This window comes from Mauremys mutica, chromosome 1 (genome assembly GCF_020497125.1).
Source record: "Mauremys mutica isolate MM-2020 ecotype Southern chromosome 1, ASM2049712v1, whole genome shotgun sequence".
NCBI lineage: Eukaryota > Metazoa > Chordata > Testudines > Geoemydidae > Mauremys > Mauremys mutica.
Genome location: NC_059072.1, coordinates 135,606,337 through 135,629,901, shown reverse-complemented (window position 1 = coordinate 135,629,901; position 23,565 = coordinate 135,606,337). Strand labels below are relative to the sequence as shown.

The 23,565-nt window shown below is 47.4% G+C and overlaps 1 protein-coding gene across 7 annotated transcripts in view; it reads right to left on the bottom strand.

Annotated features, from left to right (window-relative positions):
* The window catches only part of DYRK4 (dual specificity tyrosine phosphorylation regulated kinase 4), an 84,388-nt gene extending 72,011 nt beyond the window's left edge, over nt 1–12,377 (bottom strand). For 3 of the 7 annotated variants that reach the window (XM_044997009.1, XM_044997028.1, XM_044997054.1), the window contains exons 1-2: nt 12,103–12,377; nt 4,996–5,098 (exon numbers count right to left, since the gene is read on the bottom strand). In XM_044997009.1, coding sequence (XP_044852944.1) covers nt 4,996–5,098; nt 12,103–12,170 — 171 coding nt within the window. In that variant the 5' untranslated portion in view covers nt 12,171–12,377. Of the gene's footprint in view, nt 1–4,995; nt 5,099–11,865; nt 11,999–12,102 lie in introns of those variants that run through there. The other 4 variants (XM_044997039.1, XM_044997018.1, XM_044997000.1 and 1 more) reach the window with 3 other exon arrangements.
* Nucleotides 12,378–23,565: the final 11,188 nt, after the last annotated feature.

Sequence of the window (23,565 nt, the reverse complement as noted above, 5' to 3'; positions counted from 1 at the left end):
GTCCGTACTCCACCTCCCTGTGGGGAATAACGGACAGCGCTGGGAGCCGCACTGTGGCTTTGACCACACTGGCGCTTTGCAGCGCCGCAATTTGCAGCGCTGGAGAGGGTGTGTTTTCACACCCTGCTACAGCGCTGCAAATTTGTAAGTGTAGCCAAGCCCTTAACTCTTAATTGCAAACAGCCTGCCTCCAACATGGACTCCCCGCTGTTTCACTCACTCCCTGTGGTGTACTGTGACAGGGAGCGGGGAAGATAGAGAGAGTGGATTTTTGGAGCCAACACTGTGTGTTAGCTTTCCTGTATTGAAAAATCACAAAATGTTCGTGAACCCTTAGTCTTAATTGCAAACAGCCTGCATCCAACGCTGTTTCTCTGTCAAGCAAACTGCTTGCCTCTCATTTGATCGTTCACAGCCAGGTACAGATAGCTCCTGTTTGCTGTGATCAGTGTTTGGTTTTTAGATAAGCAGTTCAACGGAGCTCCGATCGGAGTTCACAACAAAACAAAGAGAGGCTGCATAACAAAACAAAGGAAGTAATTTAGTTAAAAGCATTCTGGGATATCTCCTTATTCCCTGGAGGCCAATAAAAGTGCTGGTGTGTGTCCACACTTGATGAGCAGCACTGGATCACCAGCGCTGCAATCGCTACACCCCAACCTGGCCAGGTGTACAGCCAGCGCTGCAGCCAGGGAGTTGCAGCGCTGGATGTGCCTTGCAGGTGTGGACGGTTACTAATTGCAGCACTGGAAAGCCTCTACCAGCGCTGCAACTTGCAAGTGTAGCCAAGCCCTTACTTTAATATTATCACTTTTGTTTCCACAAGGAAAGAAAACAAATAGCATCTTTTAGAGCATTGGTTCTCAAACTTTTGTACTGGTGACCCCTTTCACATAGCAAGCCTCTGAATGTGATTCCCCCCCTTATAAATTAAAAACACTTTTTTATATATTGAACACCATTATAAATGCTGGAGGCAAAGCAGGGTTTGGGGTGGAGGCTGACAGCTCGTGACCCCCTCATAATAACCTTGTGACCCCCTGAGGGCTCCCGACCCCCAGTTTGAGAACCCGTTTTAGAGAGATTGTGGATGTTCTCCCCAAGGCTCCTTTGACAGTGAAACTCAAGATGACCTTGGGCATGTCACTTTGCTTTTTTGTGCCTCAATTTCCCATCTGCAAAATGGGGCTGATAGCACTTCCCTCCCTCACGGGGACGTTGTGAGGATAAATACATTAAAGATTGTGAGGTACTCAGATACTATGGTGATGTGGACCATATAAGTATCATAGCAAGAAGATGGGGAGAGGGAGCTGGGACCACCTTTAAATTTTCACTATACAGTTTTGTTCACAGCATATTACACTGACATGTAGCATGGGAGGATGGCAGGGATATGCTGTAAGCATGGTGAGAGAGTAAGAAAACGTGAACTCTGCCACACACCCATGATTTATGAAAAACACTGCACTGTATCAGAATAAATAAGTCATACAGAGAATCTCATTGTCACCAGCAAAAGACAATGCCTTGATGGATCCTGATCATGGAAATGGAAGCTGGAAAAGTGGGCTTCAGAACAGAGGTTATAGAGTTAATACATGCAGTGTACTGCTGATAAACACAAGGCTCCACAGTTTCAGATAAGTACTGGACAAAAAAGGCAGCAGTACTTGAAGCACAGAAAGACAGGCAAGCAGTGAATTACTAAGTAAAGAGCAGAATGAAACTAAATGCATTGCTTGAAATGATTAGTGGCTAATCCAACCCAAAGGAAAACATACATGTAATAACTACAAAACCTGTTAATAACACAGTCCTTCTTTTATGCGAATATTGGCAGTTTACTATAGATCCACAATCACTAGTCAATGCAACCACAGCATTTCTAGGTCTAGGTTTTCAGTATTACAAAGCTAAGAAAAAATGTCACAAGACAAGTGACTGCTTCACGGATGCCCTGCTTCTGCTCTAATTGACACCAATGGCAAAACTGGGCTCAGTGGGAACAGGAATAGGCCTCAATTGCTTTTGCATTACTATTAATCCCCAAATCCCCCTTTTTGTTTGAGTATTAACTGGCCTGCTAACCCCAATTCAAAGTATAACCATTGTCCTGCATTATAGACATATCAATGTGCACCGTGTGATCTTCAACACAGTGGGCCAGATATCTCCAAGTGACCCTACCCCTTTGTGTTGCACTGTCACTAGATTATGGTAGTACAGCTGCTGTACCTGGTTCTGTAAAGCACATCCTGCAGAGGTGGGGTCCTCCAGTGGCACAGAGCCAGGAGGGAAGCGCTGAGGCCTGAATGCACAAAAGGAGTTATGCATGGTGATGCGCCGCCTCACAACACCTAACTTCACAAATCCTGAGTTAGGCACCTAAGCTCCTATACAATGAACAGGGAGAGGTAGGCGCCTTAGAATGCAGTTAACAAAAGCCAGCAGGATAGGTAGGGAAATGCCTACAATAGGGGTACATGCTAAACCTTGCCCCTATCTCAGAGATGAGCTCCTACCGCTGGGTGGCAGGGTGGTGCCTATCTCAGCTGCAAACCCTCTCTTGCACTAAGCACCTACACTGCTAAAGAGTCGGTTGGGGGGCGAGAGAGGGAATGAGAGAGAGAGAGAGTGAGCACCTGTGTATGTGCATGAGAATGACTCTTTAGCCCAGTGGTTAGGGCACTTGCCCAGGAAGTGGAACACCCAGGATCCAGTCCAATGACTCTCTCATTACTTATCCAGAGTGCAGTAGTTTCAACAAGAGAGACTGAGCCAGCCCCACATTGGACTATCCCATAGCTCAGTAATTAGAGCACTCATCGAAGGGTATGTCTACACTGCAGTTGAAAACCTGTAGCTGGCCTGTGCCAAATGACTCAGGCTTGCAGGGTGATCAGGCTGTGGGGCTGTTTAATTGCAGTACAGATGTCTGGGCTTGTGCTGGAGCCTGGGCTCTAGGACCTTGCGAGGTTTGGGTGGGAGGTGTCCCAAAGCGCAGGCTGCAACCCATGCCAGAACATCTTCACTGCAGTTAAACAGCCCCACAGCCCGAGCCCCACAAGCTTGAGTCCGCTGGTGTGGGCCAGCCACGGGTGTTTAATTGCAGTGTAGACAGATCCTAAGAGGCAGAAGAGCCCTGTTCAAATCCCTTCTCCCTCTCGAGCAGAGGTGGAACTTGAATGAGAGTTTCCCACCTCCCAGGTGAGTTCCCTAACCACTAGGCTAAAAGTTTTGAGGGAAGTCCTCCTTCCCTCTCTTCCCCCACCTGTTATTGTGTGAACTCACCGGGGGGCGGGGGGGAGGGACGGCAATCTGGCAGGTGCCCACTGAGCACGCTTACCAGATTGGGACCTGCACAGCACATCACATGACGCTTATCTTCGCCTGGTTTGTGAATCACTCTTGGAGGCGGAGCTAGGCATGTGGATGCATAGAGGGAGGCGGCAGTGCACACACACAGAGGCAGTAACATTGGCACCTAGGCAGGGGCACCGGAATGGGGGAGGGGGTGTTAAGCAGCCGTGGCCCTCCCACTTTTGAGCGCCGGCTTCTGGCCTGACCTGGGGGTGGGGCCCATAGGCATCAACTTTCCCCGGTGCCAGTGGCTGCTCGTGCCCCCCCGGCCCCGACTCCACCCTTTCCCCACACCTGCCCTGCCCCCATTACAACCCCTTCCCCAAAGTCCCTGCCCCAGCTCCGCCCCCTCCCTGCCCCTATTGGACCCCTTCCCCAAATCCCCGCTCTGGCCCCACTTCTTCCCCGAGCATGCTGCGTTCCCCCTCCCTCCCAGCCACGTGAAACAGCTGTTTCATGGCACAAGCACTGGGAGCTAGGGGGAAAATGCAGGTATGCGGCGCGCTCAGTGGAGGAGGCGGAGGTAAGCTGGGCAGGGGGGTGGGGAGCTGCCGGTGGGTGCTGAGCACCCACCAATTTTTCCCCATGGGTGCTCCAGCCCCAGAGCACCCATGGAGTTGGCGCCTATGGCGGGGCCTTGGGGGCCGGAAGCTGGAACCGGGCCTGGGTAAGAGCAGCCATGGGAGCCTGGGAAGCTGTGGGGAGCCTTCACCTGACCGGGGTGAGAGGGTCTGAGAACAGATCCTGGCCTGTGTCCCCATCCCCTACCCAGGGCAGATGGAGCGTCTGTGGCTCCCCACAGCTGCCTGGGTGGCTCTTACCATGGCCTGGCTGCAGCCCCGCCCCCAGGCCAGGCCAGAAGCCAGAGCTGGGTCAGGGTAAGAGATGCTGGGAGGGTGGGGGTAGGGACACAGGCTGGGGGAAGCTCTTGCCCCCGCCTCTCCCGGCAGGTGTAGGGGCCCAGGCTCCCCGGCCCAGCTCCAACTTGGTGGGGTGGGGTGGAGCCTCATAGGTAAGAGGAGGGACAGGTATGGGGCCACGAAGAGAGTGGTGCCTAATTCCTCCCCGCCCCTCTTTTAGGAAGACTCTGTCACCCCTGCACGTAGGCAACTTTTATTCTGCAAAATTTAGGTGCTAAGTGAGCTTAGGCACCTGCAGGGTTCAGCTGGATTTTTGAGCATTGCAGCAGTCCAAAAATTGAGACTTAGGTGCCTAACTCCTTTTGTGCATTCAGGTCTGAGTGGCCAACACAGAGGGGGATTAAGCAGGCTAAGATAGTACTGCCTGCTCCACTGACGCCCATGGCCTGTTCTGTGGATTGGAATGGGAGGGACCATGGCCCCTCTTGTCTCTGTTTAGGGGAATGTGTACCCCAGGACATGTGGACTGAGAAATCCCTGAATTCCATCAAGCGCAGGGTCTGTGATTATGACTGGCCCTTGTGTGGGAGGTGCACAGAAGACTAACAAAGCTTCTTGTGTCCTCCAACTCTGCATTCGGTCTGGCTCTTGGTTTTAGCTGCTCATTGATTCCTACTTCTGGCACAGGAAAGTACCATCATATTCTGATTTAACAGGAAGTTACACCTACCTCCCTGAGATCTGCAAAGGACTGAAAATCAAGTGCTCTTACCTTTGCCTGTGTTAATTGTTGTTTTTTCCCTGATTTAATGATGACAGGGAGGACGCTAGATCTGCCTATTCTTAGTTTTTCAGGCTTGGAAGCAATTTTCTTCCTATCAAGTGATGACAAAGAAAATTAATCAGTGGGACCACACAACTAAACACATTTTATATTATGTCTGTGCTTATGGGAAAACTATTCTGACCATCCTGAAAAAAAATGTTCTGTAATGAAGCTACTCAATTCACTGAAATATTGCAAGCAGTATCTATTCACATATAAATTCACTGGAATATAATATAAGAGTATAATTTTGTTCTTTTTTGGATGAAAAATAAGATGAATAGTGTGCTGGCTAGTAAGTATCCACTCTTGGAATGATTAAAAAGAATTTTTCCTTTAGGGAACAAAATTGCATTAAAGAAAATTGAGTGAAGATGCATGGGCTGGAGATTTTTAGTAATATGTTGCTATCAATGTTCTTCAGCAATTTATTTGTAAGGAGGAAGTCAGGGAAACCCTCCTTTGCCACGGACCAGATTCTGATACCCTTACTTATGTTGAATACTAACTGACTCCATGAATAGCGCCAACAAAGTCAATGAAATTATTTATGGAGCAAAGTGCTATTAAGGATGAGTTAGGATATCAGACTTTGGTCCTAAACACCTATTTTTGGATCTAAATGTTCTAACAAACCATCTAGCCAGGCTGATGTTTTCTATTTCCTTTCAATATGTTTCTACATCTTACACCAGTGGTCCCCAACCTTTTTGCAGCCAGTAGCACATTCATGTTTTCAGAAAAGTGTGGCGGGCGCCAATAATTTTTCAAGGCTTATTTTGTATTTGTACATTAAATAATAAGAAAAACATCATATTTAATATTACATAATATATGAATCCAGAGAGAAGAGAGAAGCCGGAGAGAAGCCACGAGGACAGAGAACACCGGCGCCCGCAGCCCTGGAGTACTCTGTCCCCAGCAGGCATGGGGCCCTGGCTCCTCTCCCCTGCTGGGCACTAGGTGGGCCCCATGCCTGCCTGGGACCGAGAACACCGGCGTCCGCAGCCTGCAGCCCCGGAGTTCTCTGTCCCCGGCAGGCGCAGGCAAAGGGCTTCTCTACCGTGCTGGGCACTAGGCGGGCCCTGTGCCTGCTGGGAACAGAGAACACCGCACCCGCAGCCTGAGTTCTCTGTCCTCGTCAGGCGTGGGGCCGTGGCTTCTCTCCCCTGCTGGGCACTAGGCGGGTGCACATAAATGCCCCGGTGGGTGCCATGGTGCCCACGGGCACCACGTTGGGGACCACTGATCTAGAGCTTTGGCTAATCTATGTGCCAAAAAAATAGAGCTTCCAACATTTTCTTTGGAAAACTATTCCACAGCCTAATTTTTTTCCCCTGGAGGCCACAGTGATAGGGTTGGGGTGGCAAGCTCTTCAAAATGGCATCTCTTGTCCAATGCCAGACAAAACAACATCCAGTTTTGTTTCAGTACTAGTCAGGGAACAAACCTTAGAACATATTTTTGAAAGAAATGTCTGATTGCTACTCTCCACTGTCGTTCAATTAAATTAGTGCTGTAACACGACCAGAATGAACAAATTTTCCAGATTTAAGATAGATACCAAAACTGAAAAAGCAAGAGATGCCCTTGTAAGCTACCTCATTTGTTCAAGAAGGAAAACATAAAACTGTCCAACCTCTGATTTTTTGGAGCTTTCTCGGGCTTTCTATTCTGAGGAGTTTTGGCAGCACAGCACTGGATTCCTGGGCCACAAGCACAAAAACTGTGAAAGTGAAATTGGATATGTAACCCCAGCTTGCTCAGAGTGGCGCACCCCTCTAGTAATGGGTGCCTACAGATAAAATAGAGGAGCGTGGATATCAGAGAGATGGGTATGTCACACATAAAGTAGACACACAGAGATAAGAATAGATGGAAGTAATAGACTGGGGCAGGGGGTCTTGTAAAAAAAAAAGAGAGAGGAAGAGAGACTACTATTGATTTTTGATCCTCCTTGTCCAAATTCACTTAAAGTTGGGGATTTTTATCTCTTTCCTGATTGGAACAATATTAAGATTATTTGTTGTCTTTTTGCTTTGTAGTGGCAGTGGAAAAAAACAGGTGGTGGACAAGGGAGGAAGCTGCAGAAAGCAAAACCTCGGGTTTTTAAGTGTGCCACTGTCCACAGGTAAGGAAGCAAACCATCACCATCCTGACAAATCTCAAAGATGACAGTCAGCTGATCTACATGTGACACCTCGGGTGTTGAGTCAACGGACACTAAAAAATATCCCACATCTTTGATCTCATCTGCAATGGCTGATAGAGTCTTCTTTGCCAGCAGTGGAATGAATTAATCACAAATAGTCTTTGATATGATGTATGGCCTTTTCCATGATTTGCGTGTTCATTGATGTGCTGAGCTAAGAAAGGGTCAAACTTAGCGACCAGCTCTAGAACGCCAAGATAATTGCCATTGTGTTTTGATCCAACAGTCATATCTGAGCCATGGAATGGCAGACCCATGCTCAGCAAGAAAAACTGTGGTTTCAGGTACGCATCTGAGAACGTTCTTCCAATAAGCACAAGCTTCCAAAAACTGGTTTTCCATTTGAGTATCAATTCTGCCACTAACTTTCTTTCGGGCATGGTACCTGCTAACTGACAATGATGCTGCTTACTCATTGCATGATTGGTAACGTATGCAGTATTCTTCCAATTATTGAAGCCTTCACAGAACATTCCCCACTTTTTGCTACCGGAAAACAGATGACAATAAAAATGGTACACTTTCTTCTTAGAAGGCTAATAGATGAGCCATTTTTGCTTGCCAATCTGTTTGTTAGGCTTCACATATTCAAACATTGATTTGGTCAGATAACGATTCTGATTGGTGTACTCTTGCTTTGTCAATGAAAAATCAGCATCTAGAATCTGGCATTTCTGTGGGCCCTTCTCAGTCCAATATGCAATGAGATCTTGAGAAGTCATGTCCCACTTGCCTGGATCACTGGAGAAGGATATTTTTGTATTACTATCACTGGGAAAGTCTTCAGAGGAGTGGGGTGAGACTGCAGCTAGAGATGTCACAGGAGGCGGCTCCTTTTCATCAGGTGCAGGAGCAGCAGGTTCACTTGGGCTGGTATTCGCCTGGACTTCCTCACCACCAGACTTAGTAGAAGGAAAAAACGTTAGGATGAAAGGAGTACCTTTCAGCACTACATCTGGTCTTTGCCGTCTTTCTTTGGCCTCCTTCAATTTCTGCTATCCTCCTTTCTTCGACATGGTTTCTATAGTCCAGTGTAGGCCTTCTGTGTACAAAGTTCAATATTGCTTGGGCCCACAAACACTTACTTAGTCCACAAAGACAAAATCATAACCACCATAAATTGAATTCACAATCTTGATGGATTAATTTGTACAAAGCAATATCTAATGAGACAAGAAAATGCCGCTGGTCTCGCTACCATCACTCAGCTGTTACTTCAATACGGAATGGAGAGCCTGCAGTAGGGCCTAAAAATAGAAGGGCCTAAGGCTATAGCCTTATTAGCCTATGCATTAATCTGGCCCTGAAAACACTCAATACACAATTGTATTTTTAATACAGTGTACCTTACTGGTATTAACTGCTAATTCAATACGTTTCAGGGGAGAGGGGCTTAGTTGGGGTGAACATGAAACAGGAATTAGACTATGATGTTGCAGCTCATTATGTCAATGTAGAGCGGATGTCCAGTACAGGTACTCTGTAGGGAAGGGACACAGTGATCAGATAAAATGGATTGGTAAAAGATTTAAAGGAGGTATTCTTTAGAGGAGTGGAAACAGGAGAGGCTCAAGGCTTTTATGACTGATACAGCAAGGAGCCAACCCCAGTCCTTCATAATCCCTCCCACCCAGCAGGTTGGCTGGGGAGCAAGATGGGTAAGGGCGAAGGCTGACGGAAGTCTCCTTGGTATATATTGAAATGATTAATTACCTGCACTGTACACTTCCAGACAGTTAAGAATAAAATTGCAGCCTAATTAAACCACATCCAGTATCTCCTGTCCTTCTTTCAACATACCTTGATAATGAGGTTATTAGAAACTTCTAGAAACTTGCTTAATATTGTGTGTGAGGAAGGCAAAGATGTAGCACATCAGAGGTCGACTTGATTCAAATAGGATTTTATTTTTCATTGCATTGATTTATGACACAATGCTGCCACACACCAGCTGCAGCCCACCAAAGCTACTTTGGAATTTCTGGACAGATTGTGGTCAAATGCAACAGACAGTTTGCTGCATAGAGAATCACAGAATTAAGTGGCATGCCATCTAGTTTCTATATGTTTGGGGTCTACAGTGACAAGGTTGTTAGTATGTTGGGCCAAAGTCCACAAAGATGAGAATTAATCAAACATGTAAACCAGATAAATATTGATGTGCTAGGAGATACTGGTCTCATTAAGGGATATCCTATAAAGCATGGCCTGATACCTACTGCAAAGCCCAGGTGAGATTGTCTGTTTCACTGCTGCCAAAAGTGCAAGTGGAGTTTGAATGAGGGAGAGTAATGGAATTATTGTGCAGATTCATGAAGCATGAGTGGCATGACCTTATTGTTCCTGTTTTTGAAAACAAATAAAATGATAAGGATTTGTGTTGACAGCAACACTGAAATAAAAGTAAATTATGCCTTCACTACTTATCTCACCAATGCAAAGAGAGAGCTTGTAACAATAATGCAGTATCTTAAACAGAGTGGCCAAACATACTACTAATGAGGGCTGAAGCTCAGACTTCTTTGCATTACTTAATGAATTGAGCATCACCGCACTGACAAACCAAGAGCCTCTGAACCGAGAATAAATTCACAGTCTTCCCAGAAATACTGAAAGGTGAGGGAGTGATCTAGATATTTGAAGCTCACATGGGATTAAGCATATGTTGAGAACAAGCACACAAGCCATCTGGTACCTAGAAATGACTATAGCCATTAAAAACAAAGTAATATCTTGCAACGGCAGTGACAACAGGCTCCCAGCACAAAGAACATTTTAACTCCTCTGCCTGATGGATCATGGCAGATCATGGCCATTGACTATAATGGCCAATCATATTTAGTGGTTATTAACTATTTTTCATGTTTCATAGAGATATTACTCATGTGAACTACATTCGGCAAGATAGTTATAGATGAAAGTGTTTGTTTGGTCTCTATGTAATCTATAATCAGTTAATTTCCAATCATTTTTCATCTGCAAAATTCAAGTATGCTACCTCTAGTCCATATTACCCTCAAGGGAATGGCAATGCAGAGAGAGAAGTCCAGAGTGTCAAAAGTATCCTGAGGCAGAATGAGCCATTCCAGCCTTCCTGAGCTGTTTAAACAGTGATAAATAGTCCACCCGTTGTTATTAGAAAATCAAATTCACATAAATATACCATCATTTTCCCGAAACGAGAGCCTTATTGGCCAAATTCTGAAAAGGATACTGTGTTATATAAAACAGAAGGATTCATGTAAAATGTTTTATGACAAAAGAAATTCTACTAGGCCCTTACCAGACAAACTCTGGAGCTAAAACAGTTGGTTAGAAATAGTGGATAAATGAAACAGGATAAATGAAATACTCCAAGATCCTATCTCATCAAAGCTGAGGGGAAAAATGTTACAAATTATTTCTGTCTGCTCAGGAGTCAGGGATAGATTTTTGCTGACATTTCACAAACAAGACAATTTACCCAGGGCTGAGGTAATGCATAAAAAATGTAAGCTAAATGGATCATTTTTCATAAAGTTATGAGCAAGGGGAAACAAAGTTTTATAATGTAAATCTCAATGTAATATTAAACAATGGCTTTTACTACTATGTAAGTATATATATAGCTTATTTTAATTGCTTATAATGCACCTATCACTGCAGCAGTTTATATCATCATTCAGCTTTATCTGTAATAATGTAATTGTGTATTGACAAAATTATGTATTGGTTTATTTGTATTTCTTTTATTTATTATTTATTTCATTGTGTTACCAATTGTTTGTTTATGCTAATAATTTATTCAGTTCTGAAGAAAACTAGAAAATAGGATGAGTACAAAAATCATAGCAGTGCTCATAAAATATTGATAAATCTTAATTCTCACTTCATTTTAAGGAAACCCCAATTGTTATTGTAAGTCATAATTGCTTTAACTATCTGCCTAGGTTCTTCTACCACACCCATCGTTGCAGTGTTTCAGCACCTTAGAAACAATAAACTTGCAACAGTGTTTTCTCTCTTGAATGAACCCTAAGCATTTGAATACAAAATGCACTTTTCACATATTGATGAAATCGAATTTAGCACATATTCCTGTTCTCAGATGCTCACTGCAGATCCCTTTTGCATATTTTGCATCTGATCAGTGAGCAAAACTCCCACTAAAGTCAATGGGAGTTATCTGTGGGGTATGAACACAGACTATGCAACCAAGTTCTGCAGCATAATCAAGAGTTAAGGAATGTGGATAAGAAGTAGATCCAATGGGAAGGTCTTAACTCTAGTATCAAAGATTGTTTCCAGAAGTATTTGGATGCTACCAGTCTCTCCCATGCCTCCTGATACTTTCTGCACATTTTATGAAGACCCAACACTGCTAGATAATACTTAGTCCTGCCATGAGTGCAGGGGATTGGACTAGATAACCTCTCAAGGTCCCTTCTAGTCCTATGATTCTACTGCCCTTCAATCTATCAATTTTTTAAAATAATATATTTTCTTTAATTAATACACTGTTCACATTATTAAGTCTTTCAACCTCCATTTCCAAATGTCATAGACCTTGCAATATAATTATAAGTCATTATTAATAAACAATTAGTGTCTGTAAAGTTTCCCACCATGAATCAATAGAAGTTTCAGTTTTTAACAACTGTGGAGCCAAGGCATCAATCTTAATCTCCAACCTTTCCTCCATGGATCTTAATGCAGAAAGAAACGTCTTCCATGAGATCCCCAGAGAATCACCATTTTCAAAAATGGGGTCCCTGGGACTTGCCTGGCGTGAAGGAGAATAGGGAGTTGCACTGGGTGTACCCGAACATGCAGCTCCATCCCACCAATCACCAGTACTTAACCTCAAATTGTGTTCAGTAGGCCTCTGCCGATTGTTCTCATCTGGCGATTTTCTCTTTTTCTGTGGCATTATCACTACACTCAAAGAGAGTTTGAAGTGAGAAATGCACAAGCCGATGACACAGAAGAATGCCTGCAGGTAAGGAAACCTGCTGCATGCACATTCACAGCACCACCGTCCTGCACTGTCCCCAAGATTTTGCCATTTTGAATCTAGTTTTTATAAGCATGCCTGGGACCAAGGCTAGTGTTAGGGCCAGAGCAGATGCATGGTGTTTGTGGCAGTGGAATTCTGCAGATTGTATCTATGATGTATTAATATTCTATATGACAAACTGGCATTCTTGTGGTCATAGTGACCAAACTACCCTCAAAAGTCATGCAAATAGTTTGTAAATTTGCACGTGAGCTTGCAATTATATTGTTTTTGATTTCATCTGTAGGAGATGGTAGCCAGATTGTATATAGCTCTGAATAAAATTCCTTGTTACTCTGGAGTGACAATCATTCTTTTGCTTCAGCCAGGCTGAGTGTTACCAAGCTCAATCAGATTTTTAGAGGAGTTGGAAGCAAGGTAGTGGACCAGGAGCTACAGCCAGAGACCTTGTCTGCCATAACCCTTTTCTTAAACTCACTGTTGCCATATCACCAGTGCAGTTCCACCAATGGTAGCAAAGGAGAGAGCACTAGTGTAGATAAGGCACTGGCCACGTTTACTACTATGTTGTCTAATGCTGCTCCACCTTATATTCACAAAGCACCTTTCCTTCTGAAGGATCTCAAGGTACCTTACAAACTAAAAGCAAAATGTATAAAAAAACCACTTAATGTCTCACTTAATGAACAATCAGCCAGTGGAGTGAAACACAGAAAAAGTTTAACAGTGCACAGCAACACTACAAAATAATTTAGAGCAGAAAGGGAAGAAGAATATTATATATAACTGAAATTGGAGGAGGGATTTACATAGAAAGTGATTTCCTGAGATGGAAAATGGCCAGGATAATAGAATCAGCCTATGCTTGACAAAAGACTATGGGATTTCAAATGGTCAGGGTCTCCATTTTATGCACTATCCAGTCTTTTTTGGCTACTTCTGTGTCCCTTTATAAGTTGGGGCACAAAGGAAGCAAAACCCTTCATAGCAATGACCCTACCTACCAGACATACCAGCAAGACTTCTGTCTTCAGTTGGAATGTGAGGCAGCCCTGACACATCCAGCCAGAAATATTGTCTATTCACCTCTCAAGGACAGAGACTCAGGCTATGTGTAAACTACAGAATTAAGTCGACACAAATTACGCTGCCGATCATAAACCGCTATAATCCCACTGCTTATGCATGTTCACACAACACTCCTTGTGTTGTTGGAGCATGTCCACAGTTGGTGCTCTAGTATCGAGAGAGAGAGAGAGAGCAGTGCACTGTGGGTAGCTATCCCTGTGTAGAAGCTGCTAGGAGCTGTGGGAATGGGGAATGGATTACAGTGCATCATGGGTGCAGACTCACCATCCCATGATGCAGTTTTTTTCTATTCCATCATTCTGACTACATTCCAACTACATTTCGTGCCATTTTTCAACAGCACCTGTAAACTGTGTGACTGCCATCTCTGCCTGAAAGCATGGATCCTGCACTGCTCTCTAGTCTTGTGATAAGTGTTATGAACACAACACGACTGATCATGCAGTATTTCATGACCTGCAAATCTGAACAGGAATCCATGGTGCCGACCCTGCTGTGTGCCATGGAAAGAAACAAATCCAGACTACTTTTGGCATTCATGGAACAGCTGCACATGGTGGACAGTCACTATTGGGCTCGGGAAACAAGCACTGAGTGGTAGCAGCAGAACTTTCGGATGCACAAAGCCACTTTCATGGAACTGTGTGTGGAGCTCACCCCTGCCCCACAGCACGAGTACACCAAAAAAAACGGTTACTTACCTTTGTAACTGTTGTTCTTCGAGATGTGTTGCTCATATCCATTCCAGTTAGGTGTGCGCGCGCTGCGTGCACGTTCATCGGAAGATTTTTACCCTAGCAACCCCAGTGGGTCGGCTGAGCGCCCCCTGGAGTGGCGCCATAACGGCACCGCATATATACCTCAGCCGACCCACCCGACCCTCAGTTCCTTCTTGCCGGCTACTCCGACAGTGGGGAAGGAGGGTGGGTGTGGAATGGATATGAGCAACACATCTCGAAGAACAACAGTTACAAAGGTAAGTAACCGTTTTTTCTTCTTCGAGTGATTGCTCATATCCATTCCAGTTAGGTGATTCCCAAGCCTTACCTAGGCAGAGGGGTCGGAGTGAGACGTGGCGGAATGCAGGACCGCAGAGCCAAAGGCTGCGTCATCTCTCGACTGTTGGACCAGAGCATAGTGAGAGGCGAAAGTATGAACCGACGACCAGGTCGCCGCTCGGCATATTTCTTGTATCGGCACGTGTGCCAGGAAGGCAGCGGAGGACGCCTGGGCCCTGGTAGAGTGGGCGGTGAGATGGCCCAAAGGGACATTAGCCAAGTTATAACAGGTGCGTATGCACTCTGTGAGCCATGAGGAGATTCGCTGCGACGAGACAGGAAGACCTCGCATCCGGTCAGCAATTGCCACAAACAGTTGAGAGGATTTACGGAATGGTCTTGTCCGATCAACATAGAAAGCCAACGCCCTACGAACATCAAGGGAGTGAAGTCGTTGCTCCCGCGAGGATGCGTGAGGTTTTGGAAAGAAGACCGGAAGGAAGATGTCTTGGTTATTGTGGAACGCGGACACTACCTTCGGGAGGAACGCTGGATGTGGACGTAGCTGCACCTTGTCCTTATGAAAAACGGTGTACAGTGGGTCCACCGTGAGCGCTCGGAGCTCAGAGACCCGTCTGGCTGACGTGATAGCTACCAGAAAGACCGTCTTCCAGGACAGGTACAGCAAGGAGCAGGTGGCCAACGGCTCAAAGGGTGGGGACATGAGCCTGTTGAGGACCAGATTGAGGTCCCAGGTAGGAGTCGTCTGATGCACCTGGGGGTAGAGACGGTCAAGGCCCTTTCTGAATCGGGTAGTCAACGGATGAGAGAAAAGCGTATATCCTCCCTCACCGGGGTGGAAAGCGGAGATGGCCGCTAAGTGCACCTTTAGAGAGGACAGTGCAAAGCCTTGCTGTTTCAGTGACCAGAGATAGTCAAGGACCATTGGGAGCGGAAGCTCCGAAGGAATAGCGTTGCGCGCTTGAGCCCAGCAAGCGAAGCACTTCCACTTGGCCAGGTAGGTAGAGCGAGTTAAGGCTTTCTGCTGCTCAATAAAACATGCTGCACGGGAGCAGAGCAGCGCAATTCCAACTGGTCTAGCCACGCAGGAGCCACGCCGTGAGGTGGAGGGCCGTCAGGTCTGGGTGATGGAGAGTGCCGTGATCTTGGGTTATAAGATCCGGGTGAAGCGGCAGAGGAATTGGGCTGGCCACCGACAGACAGAGCAGCGTGGTGAACCAGTGTTGCCTGGGCCACGCTGGCGCGATTAAAATGAGACGTGCTTTGTCCCGTCGGAGCTTCAGCAGGACTCTGTGGATGAGGGGGAATGGGGGAAAGGCGTAGAGCAGATGACGAGTCCATGGAAGGAGAAATGCGTCTGACAGAGAGCCCGGTGACAGGCCTTGAAAGGAGCAAAACTCTTGGCATTTGCGGTTTGATCGGGATGCAAACAGGTCTATCTGGGGAAATCCCCACTGTTGGAAAATGGCATGAGCGATGTCCGCTCTCAGCGACCACTCGTGGCAGAGAAAGGATCTGCTCAGGCGATCCGCGACGGTGTTCTTGATGCTGGGAAGGAACAACGCCACCAGATGTATCAAGTGGGCTATGCAGAATTCCCACAGTAGCATCGCCTCGTGGCAGAGGGGGGAAGAGCGGGTCCCGCCTTGCTTGTTGATATAGTACATGGCCGTTGTGTTGTCCGTAAAGACTGAGACACAATGGCCGCGGAGGCGAGTTTGGAACGTCTGGCATGCCAGGCGCACTGCACGTAGCTCCCTGACGTTGATGTGCAGGTTCAACTCCTGCACCGACCAAAGGCCCTGAGTACGAAGATCGTCGAGATGAGCTCCCCATCCAAGGGACGAGGCGTCCGTCGTCAGGGAAAGGGAAGGTTGAGGAGGATGGAATGGGACCCCTGCACATACGTGTGATGGGGTCAGCCACCAGTCCAGGGATTGAAGGACACTCGTTGGAATGGTGAGCAGGGTATCCAGAGGGTCCCTGTGCGGACGGTATAGCGAGTTGAGCCACAACTGGAGGGGGCGGAGGCGGAGCCTGGCATACGGAGTTACGTGCGTGCAAGCCGCCATGTGACCGAGGAGGCGGAGACAAGTGCGGGCCGAGGTCATACGAGAGGTCTGAAGGGCGCGAATTAGCTGTGTAAGGGCCTGGAATCGTAGCTGAGGAAGGTAGGCTCTGGCTAGAGAAGAGTCCAGGGTCGCGCCAATAAAGTCCAACCTCTGAGGGGGTACTAAGGCGGACTTCTCTACGTTGAGAACCAGGCCCAGACGCGTGAATAAATCTTTGATCACTGCCACATGTTGCTGGACTGTGGCCTGCGAGTCCCCCCTGATGAGCCAGTCGTCTAGGTAGGGAAAAACGCAGATGCCGCGCCGATGGAGGTGGGCGGCGACAACGGCCATGCACTTTGTAAACACCCTTGGGGCCGTTGAGAGGCCGAAGGGGAGGACCGCAAACTGGAAGTGAAGGTGAGTGATTGTAAATCGGAGGAAACGTCTGTGTGGTGGAAAGATGGTGATATGAAAATAAGCGTCCTTCATATCGAGGGCGGCATACCAGTCTCCCAGATCCAATGTAGGAATAATGGTCCCCAGGGATACCATGCGGAACTTCAATTTCAGCATGTATTTGTTGAGTTCTCGCAGGTCGAGGATGGGCCGGAGGCCCCCTTTGGACTTGGGGATCAAAAAATAACGGGAATAAAACCCTTTGCCCCTTTCCTTCTCCAGAACCTTCTCTATTGCTCCGATAGCGAGGAGCAAGTGCACCTCTTGCAAGAGGAGTTGCTCGTGAGAGCGGTCCCTGAGGAGGGACCGGGAAGGAGGGTGGGAAGGTGGGGGTGAAACAAATTGGAGTTGGTAACCATGTTCCACAGTGCGTAGGACCCAGGCATCGGTGGTCAGCTGGGCCCACGCCGGGAGGAAATGGGAAAGACGGTTGGAAAAAGACAGGGAGGGATCTGGAGAAAGATCTGGTATGCCGTCCCCGGGCGCATCTTCAAAAGGACGGTTTAGGCCCCGCTGGTTTGGAAGGGGCCTGCCCTTGGGACGGTTGGTGGCCAGGTTGCCGTCTACGTCCCCCTCGACCCCATCGCCGACCAGAGTCCTGCCTGTAGTGAGGCATATAGTAAGGCCGGTTAAGCTGGGGCCGGAACGGACGCCTCTGGGTCGCAGGGGTATGCATCCCCAAAGTACGGATAATGACCCTATTGTCCTTTAGGTTCTGGAGTCCGTCTTGTCGGAGAACAGAGCCTTGGAGTCAAAAGGAAAGTCCTGAATGGTGTACTGTACTTCAGGGGGAAGCGTGGAACTCTGGAGCCAAGAGATCCGGCGCATGGTAACGCCCGAGGCTATAGTACGCGCCCCTGAGTCAGCTGCATCGAAGGAGGCTTGTAACGAAGTGCGCGCTACCTTTTTACCTTCCTCTACGAAGGCTGCGAACTCCTGTCGTGAGTCCTGAGGTAGGAGTTCTTTGTACTTTTCTACCTCAGCCCATGTGTCATGTCCGTAACGGCTCAACAAGGCCTGCTGGTTAGCCATTCGGATCTGCAGGGCACCAGCAGAGTAGACCTTGCGACCAAGCAAGTCCATTCGCCTGGCTTCCTTCGATTTAGGAGTCGGGCCTTGCTGGCCGTGGCGCTCTTTATTGTTGACAGATTGGACCACCAATGACGAGGGGATAGGGTGGACATACAAATACTCATATCCCTTGGAAGGGACCATATACTTGCGTTCCACCCCCCTGGCTGTGGGCGCAATAGAGGATGGAGTCTGCCATAAGCTATCAGCAGTCGCCTGGATAGTCTTAATGAAAGGGAGGGCTATGTGGGTTGGGGCGTCTGCTGACAAAATGGTCACTATCGGATCGTCCACTTCCGATACCTCCTCAGCCTGTAGGTCCATACGCAAGGCCACCCTGCGAAGAAGCTCCTGGTTTGCCCGTAAGTCAATTGGAGGGGGACCTGCAGACGACGATCCCGCCACCGCCTCATCCGGGGAGGAGGAAGAAGAAGAGACCCCGGGAATGATGGTATTCCGCTCAGTGCCTGGGACCTGGGAAAGTTCCTGTTCCAGAGGTTCGTGAGCAGGTTGATTACCTTCCTCTACGAATGATGGTACCTCAGTGTCAACTGGGGGGCGGCTTATCGTAGCCTCTGGGATGCGTGGCTCATGTGGTACGGTGAGCGTGGTAGGCACAGGAGCACCTTGGGCTAGATGGTAGGCCCAAGAGGTCCAATAACCCCAGTGATGAGGGTCCTGGTCCGCATAGTGGGACTGCTGGAAGACTCCCGAAGGGACCTGAGGGTCATGTTCGTCGACGTAATAACTGTCGGCATGTGAAGAGGCCGACGCGTGCCTGGAGGGCCAGGGAGGAGCGGATAAACCCTGTGCCGAAGTGCCAACTGATCGCGTTTCCCGCCTTTGTGGCGACCAGTGCCGGGAGGCATCCCAACAGCGAGAGCGGGAGCGAGAACGGGACCGCCGACCGGCGCGGTGCTGGGAGGTCGACCGGGACCGCCACGCTCAGTGCCGAGAGCGGCTTCGTGAGTATTGGCGGCCGTAGCGGTACCGCGATCCGGAACGGTGCCGGGAGCGACGAGTCGGAGAGCGGGAGAATGACCGGTGCCGCGAGTCTGACCGGTGCCGCGTAGTCGAGCGGTGCCGGGACTGCGATTGGCGTTGCGATCGGCGTCTGGAGTGAGATCGGCGTCGGGACCGTGAGCGCTCGTGAGACCGGGAGCGGTGCCGGTCGGACTCGGTGCCGGCAGGTGGTTTGAGCATTGACGGCTTGCTCATGGAACGGGGCGCCCGCACCGGTGGAGTCACAGCCGGGTCCGTCAAAGCAATAAGGTCCCACGCCACTGCGAAGGTCTCCGGAGTCGACGGCAATGGGATCTCTACCGCGGCCGGAGCCGGGGAGGCCACAGGTGCCGGACTCGAAGGCCTCTGAGGGGCCGGACTCGACGGTGCCGGCAGAAGCGTCTGTGCCGGAGCAGCCGGTGCCGCGGCAGGTTTCGGTGCCGGGCGGTCCGGGCGGGGCGCACTCTGATGCCTCGGAGCAGGCGGTGCCGAAGAGGCAGCGGCCTTCCCTTTCTTCGCCTTTGGCGAGAGAGCGCGTCCCTGGGCGGATTTCAGTGCCGATGGTGCTCTTGGTTGCTGCACGGAAGAGTGGCCCGGCGCCGTGGCGGCACTGCGAGAATCTGGAGGGACGGCGGGCGGTGCCGCAGCCAGAGGGGTTAAGGCTGCCTCCATGAGGAGTTGTTTGAGCCTAATGTCTCTCTCCCTCTTCGTGCGAGGCTTGAAAGCCTTGCAAATTGGGCACTTAGAAGACAAGTGCGACTCTCCCAGGCACTTTAAACAGGAGCTATGTGGATCCCCTGTAGGCATAGGCCTGCGGCAGGCCGAACACGGCTTGAAACCCGGGGAGCCGGGCATGCGCTCCGGTCCCGGGTGCAGGTGGGGGCTAATCCCCGAACCCGCTATCAAACACTAGACTGATGAAAAACTACTAAAAACAAGAAAGCTGATATCTTAGTCTTAGGTTATGTACAATTTTTACAGAGAAGAACTATGAGGAAGCTAGGGAAGCAGAGGTCAGGCAAGCTACACTCCACTGTTCCAACGACCGACACGGGCGGTAAGAAGGAACTGAGGGTTGGGTGGGTCGGCTGAGGTATATATGCGGTGCCGTTATGGCGCCACTCCAGGGGGCACTCAGCCGACCCACTGGGGTTGCTAGGGTAAAAATCTTCCGACGAACGTGTACGCGGCGCGCGCACACCTAACTGGAATGGATATGAGCAATCACTCGAAGAAGAATGAGAGATGCTCTCTCGGGGGAGAAGCGCATGGGAATCACTGTATGGAAGCTGGCAACTCCAGACTGCTCCCAGTCAGTCATGAATCAGTTTGGAGTTGAGAAGTCCACTGTGGAAGTTGCATTCACACAAGTGTGCATGACCATTAATCACATCCTGCCAAGAAGGACTGTGACTCTGGGAAATGTGCGTGAAATAGTTAATGGATTTGCGGCAATGGGATTCTCTAACTGTGGCAGAGTGACAGATGGCATGCATATCCCATTTCTGGCCCCAGACCATCTTGTGACAGAGTACATCAATAGAAAGAGCTACTTCTCTATGGTATTGCAGGCACTGGTAGATCACTGGGGTCGTTTCACTGCTATCAATTTGGGGTGGTCAGGGACGGCACATGACGCATGTATCTTCAGGAACACTGGAATGTATAGCAAGCTGCAAGCAGGGACTTTCTTTCCAGACCAGAAGATTCAAATGGGGGTGGTGAAATGCCCATAGTGAGTCTGGGAGACCCAACCTACCTCTTACTCCCATGGCTCAAGAAGCCGTACACCAGAAACCTTGATAGCAGCAAGAAGCGCTTCAACAAAAGGCTCAGCAGGTGCAGAATGACCATTGAATGTGCCTTTGACAGATTAAAGGCTCATTGGCGATGCCTTTTTGGCAGGTTAGACCTCAATGAGGAAAATAGTTTGGTCATAGCAGCCTGCAGTGCTCGGCCTAACATTTGTGAAGCTAAGGGGGAAAAGTTCCCCCAGGAGTGGAGCGGTGAAGTGGCTCGCCTGGCGGCTGACTTTAAGTAGCCAGATACTAGGATATTAAAGGGACTCAACAGGGGACTATTTGAATCAGGGAGGCTTTGAAGTAGCATTTTGACAATGAGCCCCAGTAATGTGTCTTTCTATAATGCATTCAGCAAGGCTTTGTTTACTTGCCGCCTGGAATGACCCTTGTAATGACTGCTTCTTGAGCGTGATTAGTTGTCTGCAAATATGCCAATTGCCTCTGTGTATGAATTCCAGCACCAACCAGTGTGTGTAGGAGAGATTCATTTTCTATGAGTACATTTTTATTAAACAGCAATAACCAATACACAGAATTCGATGTATTGCAAGGGAAATGACACTGAGGAGCACTCTCTTAAGAAGGCTCTCATAGCAATTTGTAGGTCCAGCTGTCATTAGGCAACCTGTTTGAAGCGGTGGAGTGAAAGGGGTACTGCAATGGGCTGGGAAAATGCAAGGAATGTGTGTGGGGAGTTTGGGAAGTGGAGGGCATGGCACTGCACGCAGTTCTGTATAGTCTCTCTAATCTCTTGGAGCATTTCACAATCACCATCGTCATCCTGCTCAGGTGGCTGGTAGTATATTCCTACTGCTATATTCTTATTATTCAAGATGGAATTTCTATCCCTAGAGATTCTATTATACAGTTTGATTACTATATTTAATTTTCATATTCAGAGACACTCCCCACCCCCAGCACAACTTACTCTGTCATTCCTATATATTTTGAACCCTAGTATTAACATGTACCATTGATTATCATCATTCCACCAGGTTTCTATGACGTCTATTATATCAATACCCTCATTTAATACCAGGCACTCAAGGTCACCCATCTTATTATTTCGAATTCTAGCATTTGTATGCAAGTACTTATAAAATTAGTCACTTTTTAGCTATCTGCCATTGTGATGTAATTTAATGGGATTCTTTTTCATTTGACTGTTTCTCTTCAGTTCCCACCTGTACTTGATCAACTTCTATTCTTCCATTTTTACTAGGATGTAGAGAATCCTCGTTAATATATCCTCCCATAAGGAATGTCTCTCTCTGAACCATATGCTCCTCCGCATCTGTTGGCTTTCCCCCATCCTTTAGTTTAAAAACTCCTCTACAAACTTTTTAATTTTATCTGCCAGCAATCTGATTTTGTTTTGGTTTAGGTGGAGCCCATCCTTCCTGTATAGGCTCCTCCTTTCCCAAAAGGCTCCTCAGCTCCTAATAACCCAAAGTCCTCCTCCCTATGCCATTGTCTCATTCACACACTGAGACCCTGCAGCTCTGCCTGTTTAACTGGCCTTACGCATGGAACTGGAAGCATTTCAGAGAATGTTATCATGGAGGTCATGGACTTCAATCTTCAAGCTGTGTCAGTCCCAGGACATTAGAGAGACAAAGTGAGTGAGGTAATACCTTTTATTGGACCAACTTCTCTTCGTGAGAGAGACAAGCTTTCGAGCTTATACAGAGCTCTTCTTCAGGACTTTGTAAGCTTGAAAGATTGTCACTCTTACCAACAGACGTTGGGCCAATAAAAGAGATTACCTCATCTTGTCTCTCTGTTAGGATTAGGGTCAGTGATCAGAGGTTTTTTTGTTCTGTTTTAAATAATTTTGATAGGGTTGTCAAACTATAGCAAACTGAGCCAAACTATACCATTATTTATGACAGAATTATACAAATATTTATGACAGAAATCAAATCATGGCATGTAGTGAACATCTGTTGTGAATGCATTTAGAGCTCAAATAAACTGCATAACTACTGACAGGAATTATGTGTCTTTCATTGACGTTCCAGCTTTTACTTAACATTGCCAGTGGGACGATTGAGGCACCCAGAGGTCAGGTGACTTGCCTAAAAAATTGAATCCATTACTTAGAACCAAGAATTCCTCTTAGTTATTCCCAGGAAACCATTAACCTCCTCAGTTTCTTAAATCCACAATAAATCTTTTAGTATCTTGTTTTATTTTTATAATCACATTTGTACTGCAAAAGTATAATTATATAAAAGGATTAATTACAGTTAAGTTATATTTTACTTCAAACAGCATCATACTTCACAAAATTATATTCAAATGTTATTCTGAACAATTGGGCTATTTATCCCTTTAATGCCTTTGCCCATATCCCATACTGAAGGGAATTAAGAAGTTAAAAACTATAATCTATTTGCAAATGATTCACTGATTCATTACCCAATCCTTTTAATTGTTATGAGGTCAAATTCATCCCTTGTGTAAGTTGGCACAACTGACTTTTGTGGGAGTGCACCTGCTTAGACAAGAACTGCTTTTGGTCCATTGACTCATAATTTCTAACTTAAGGTCAGGTCCTGGTGGTTCAGTAACTACCATTCCAAAACTATGAAAATCTATTTATTGTGCAATAAATAATCATAAACCCCTTGATTCTGCAAAAATTTAAACATGTGCTTAACTTCAATGGGTTTTGGATTTGTCTCATAACTAGTTCCACTGACTTTAAGGGACTAATCACATACATAAGGTAATGCTCACATATTTGCAGGACTAGGGCCAAAGTTTGTGAAATTTTCAAAATGCCTAAAGGCAGCTACTATTACAAACTAGC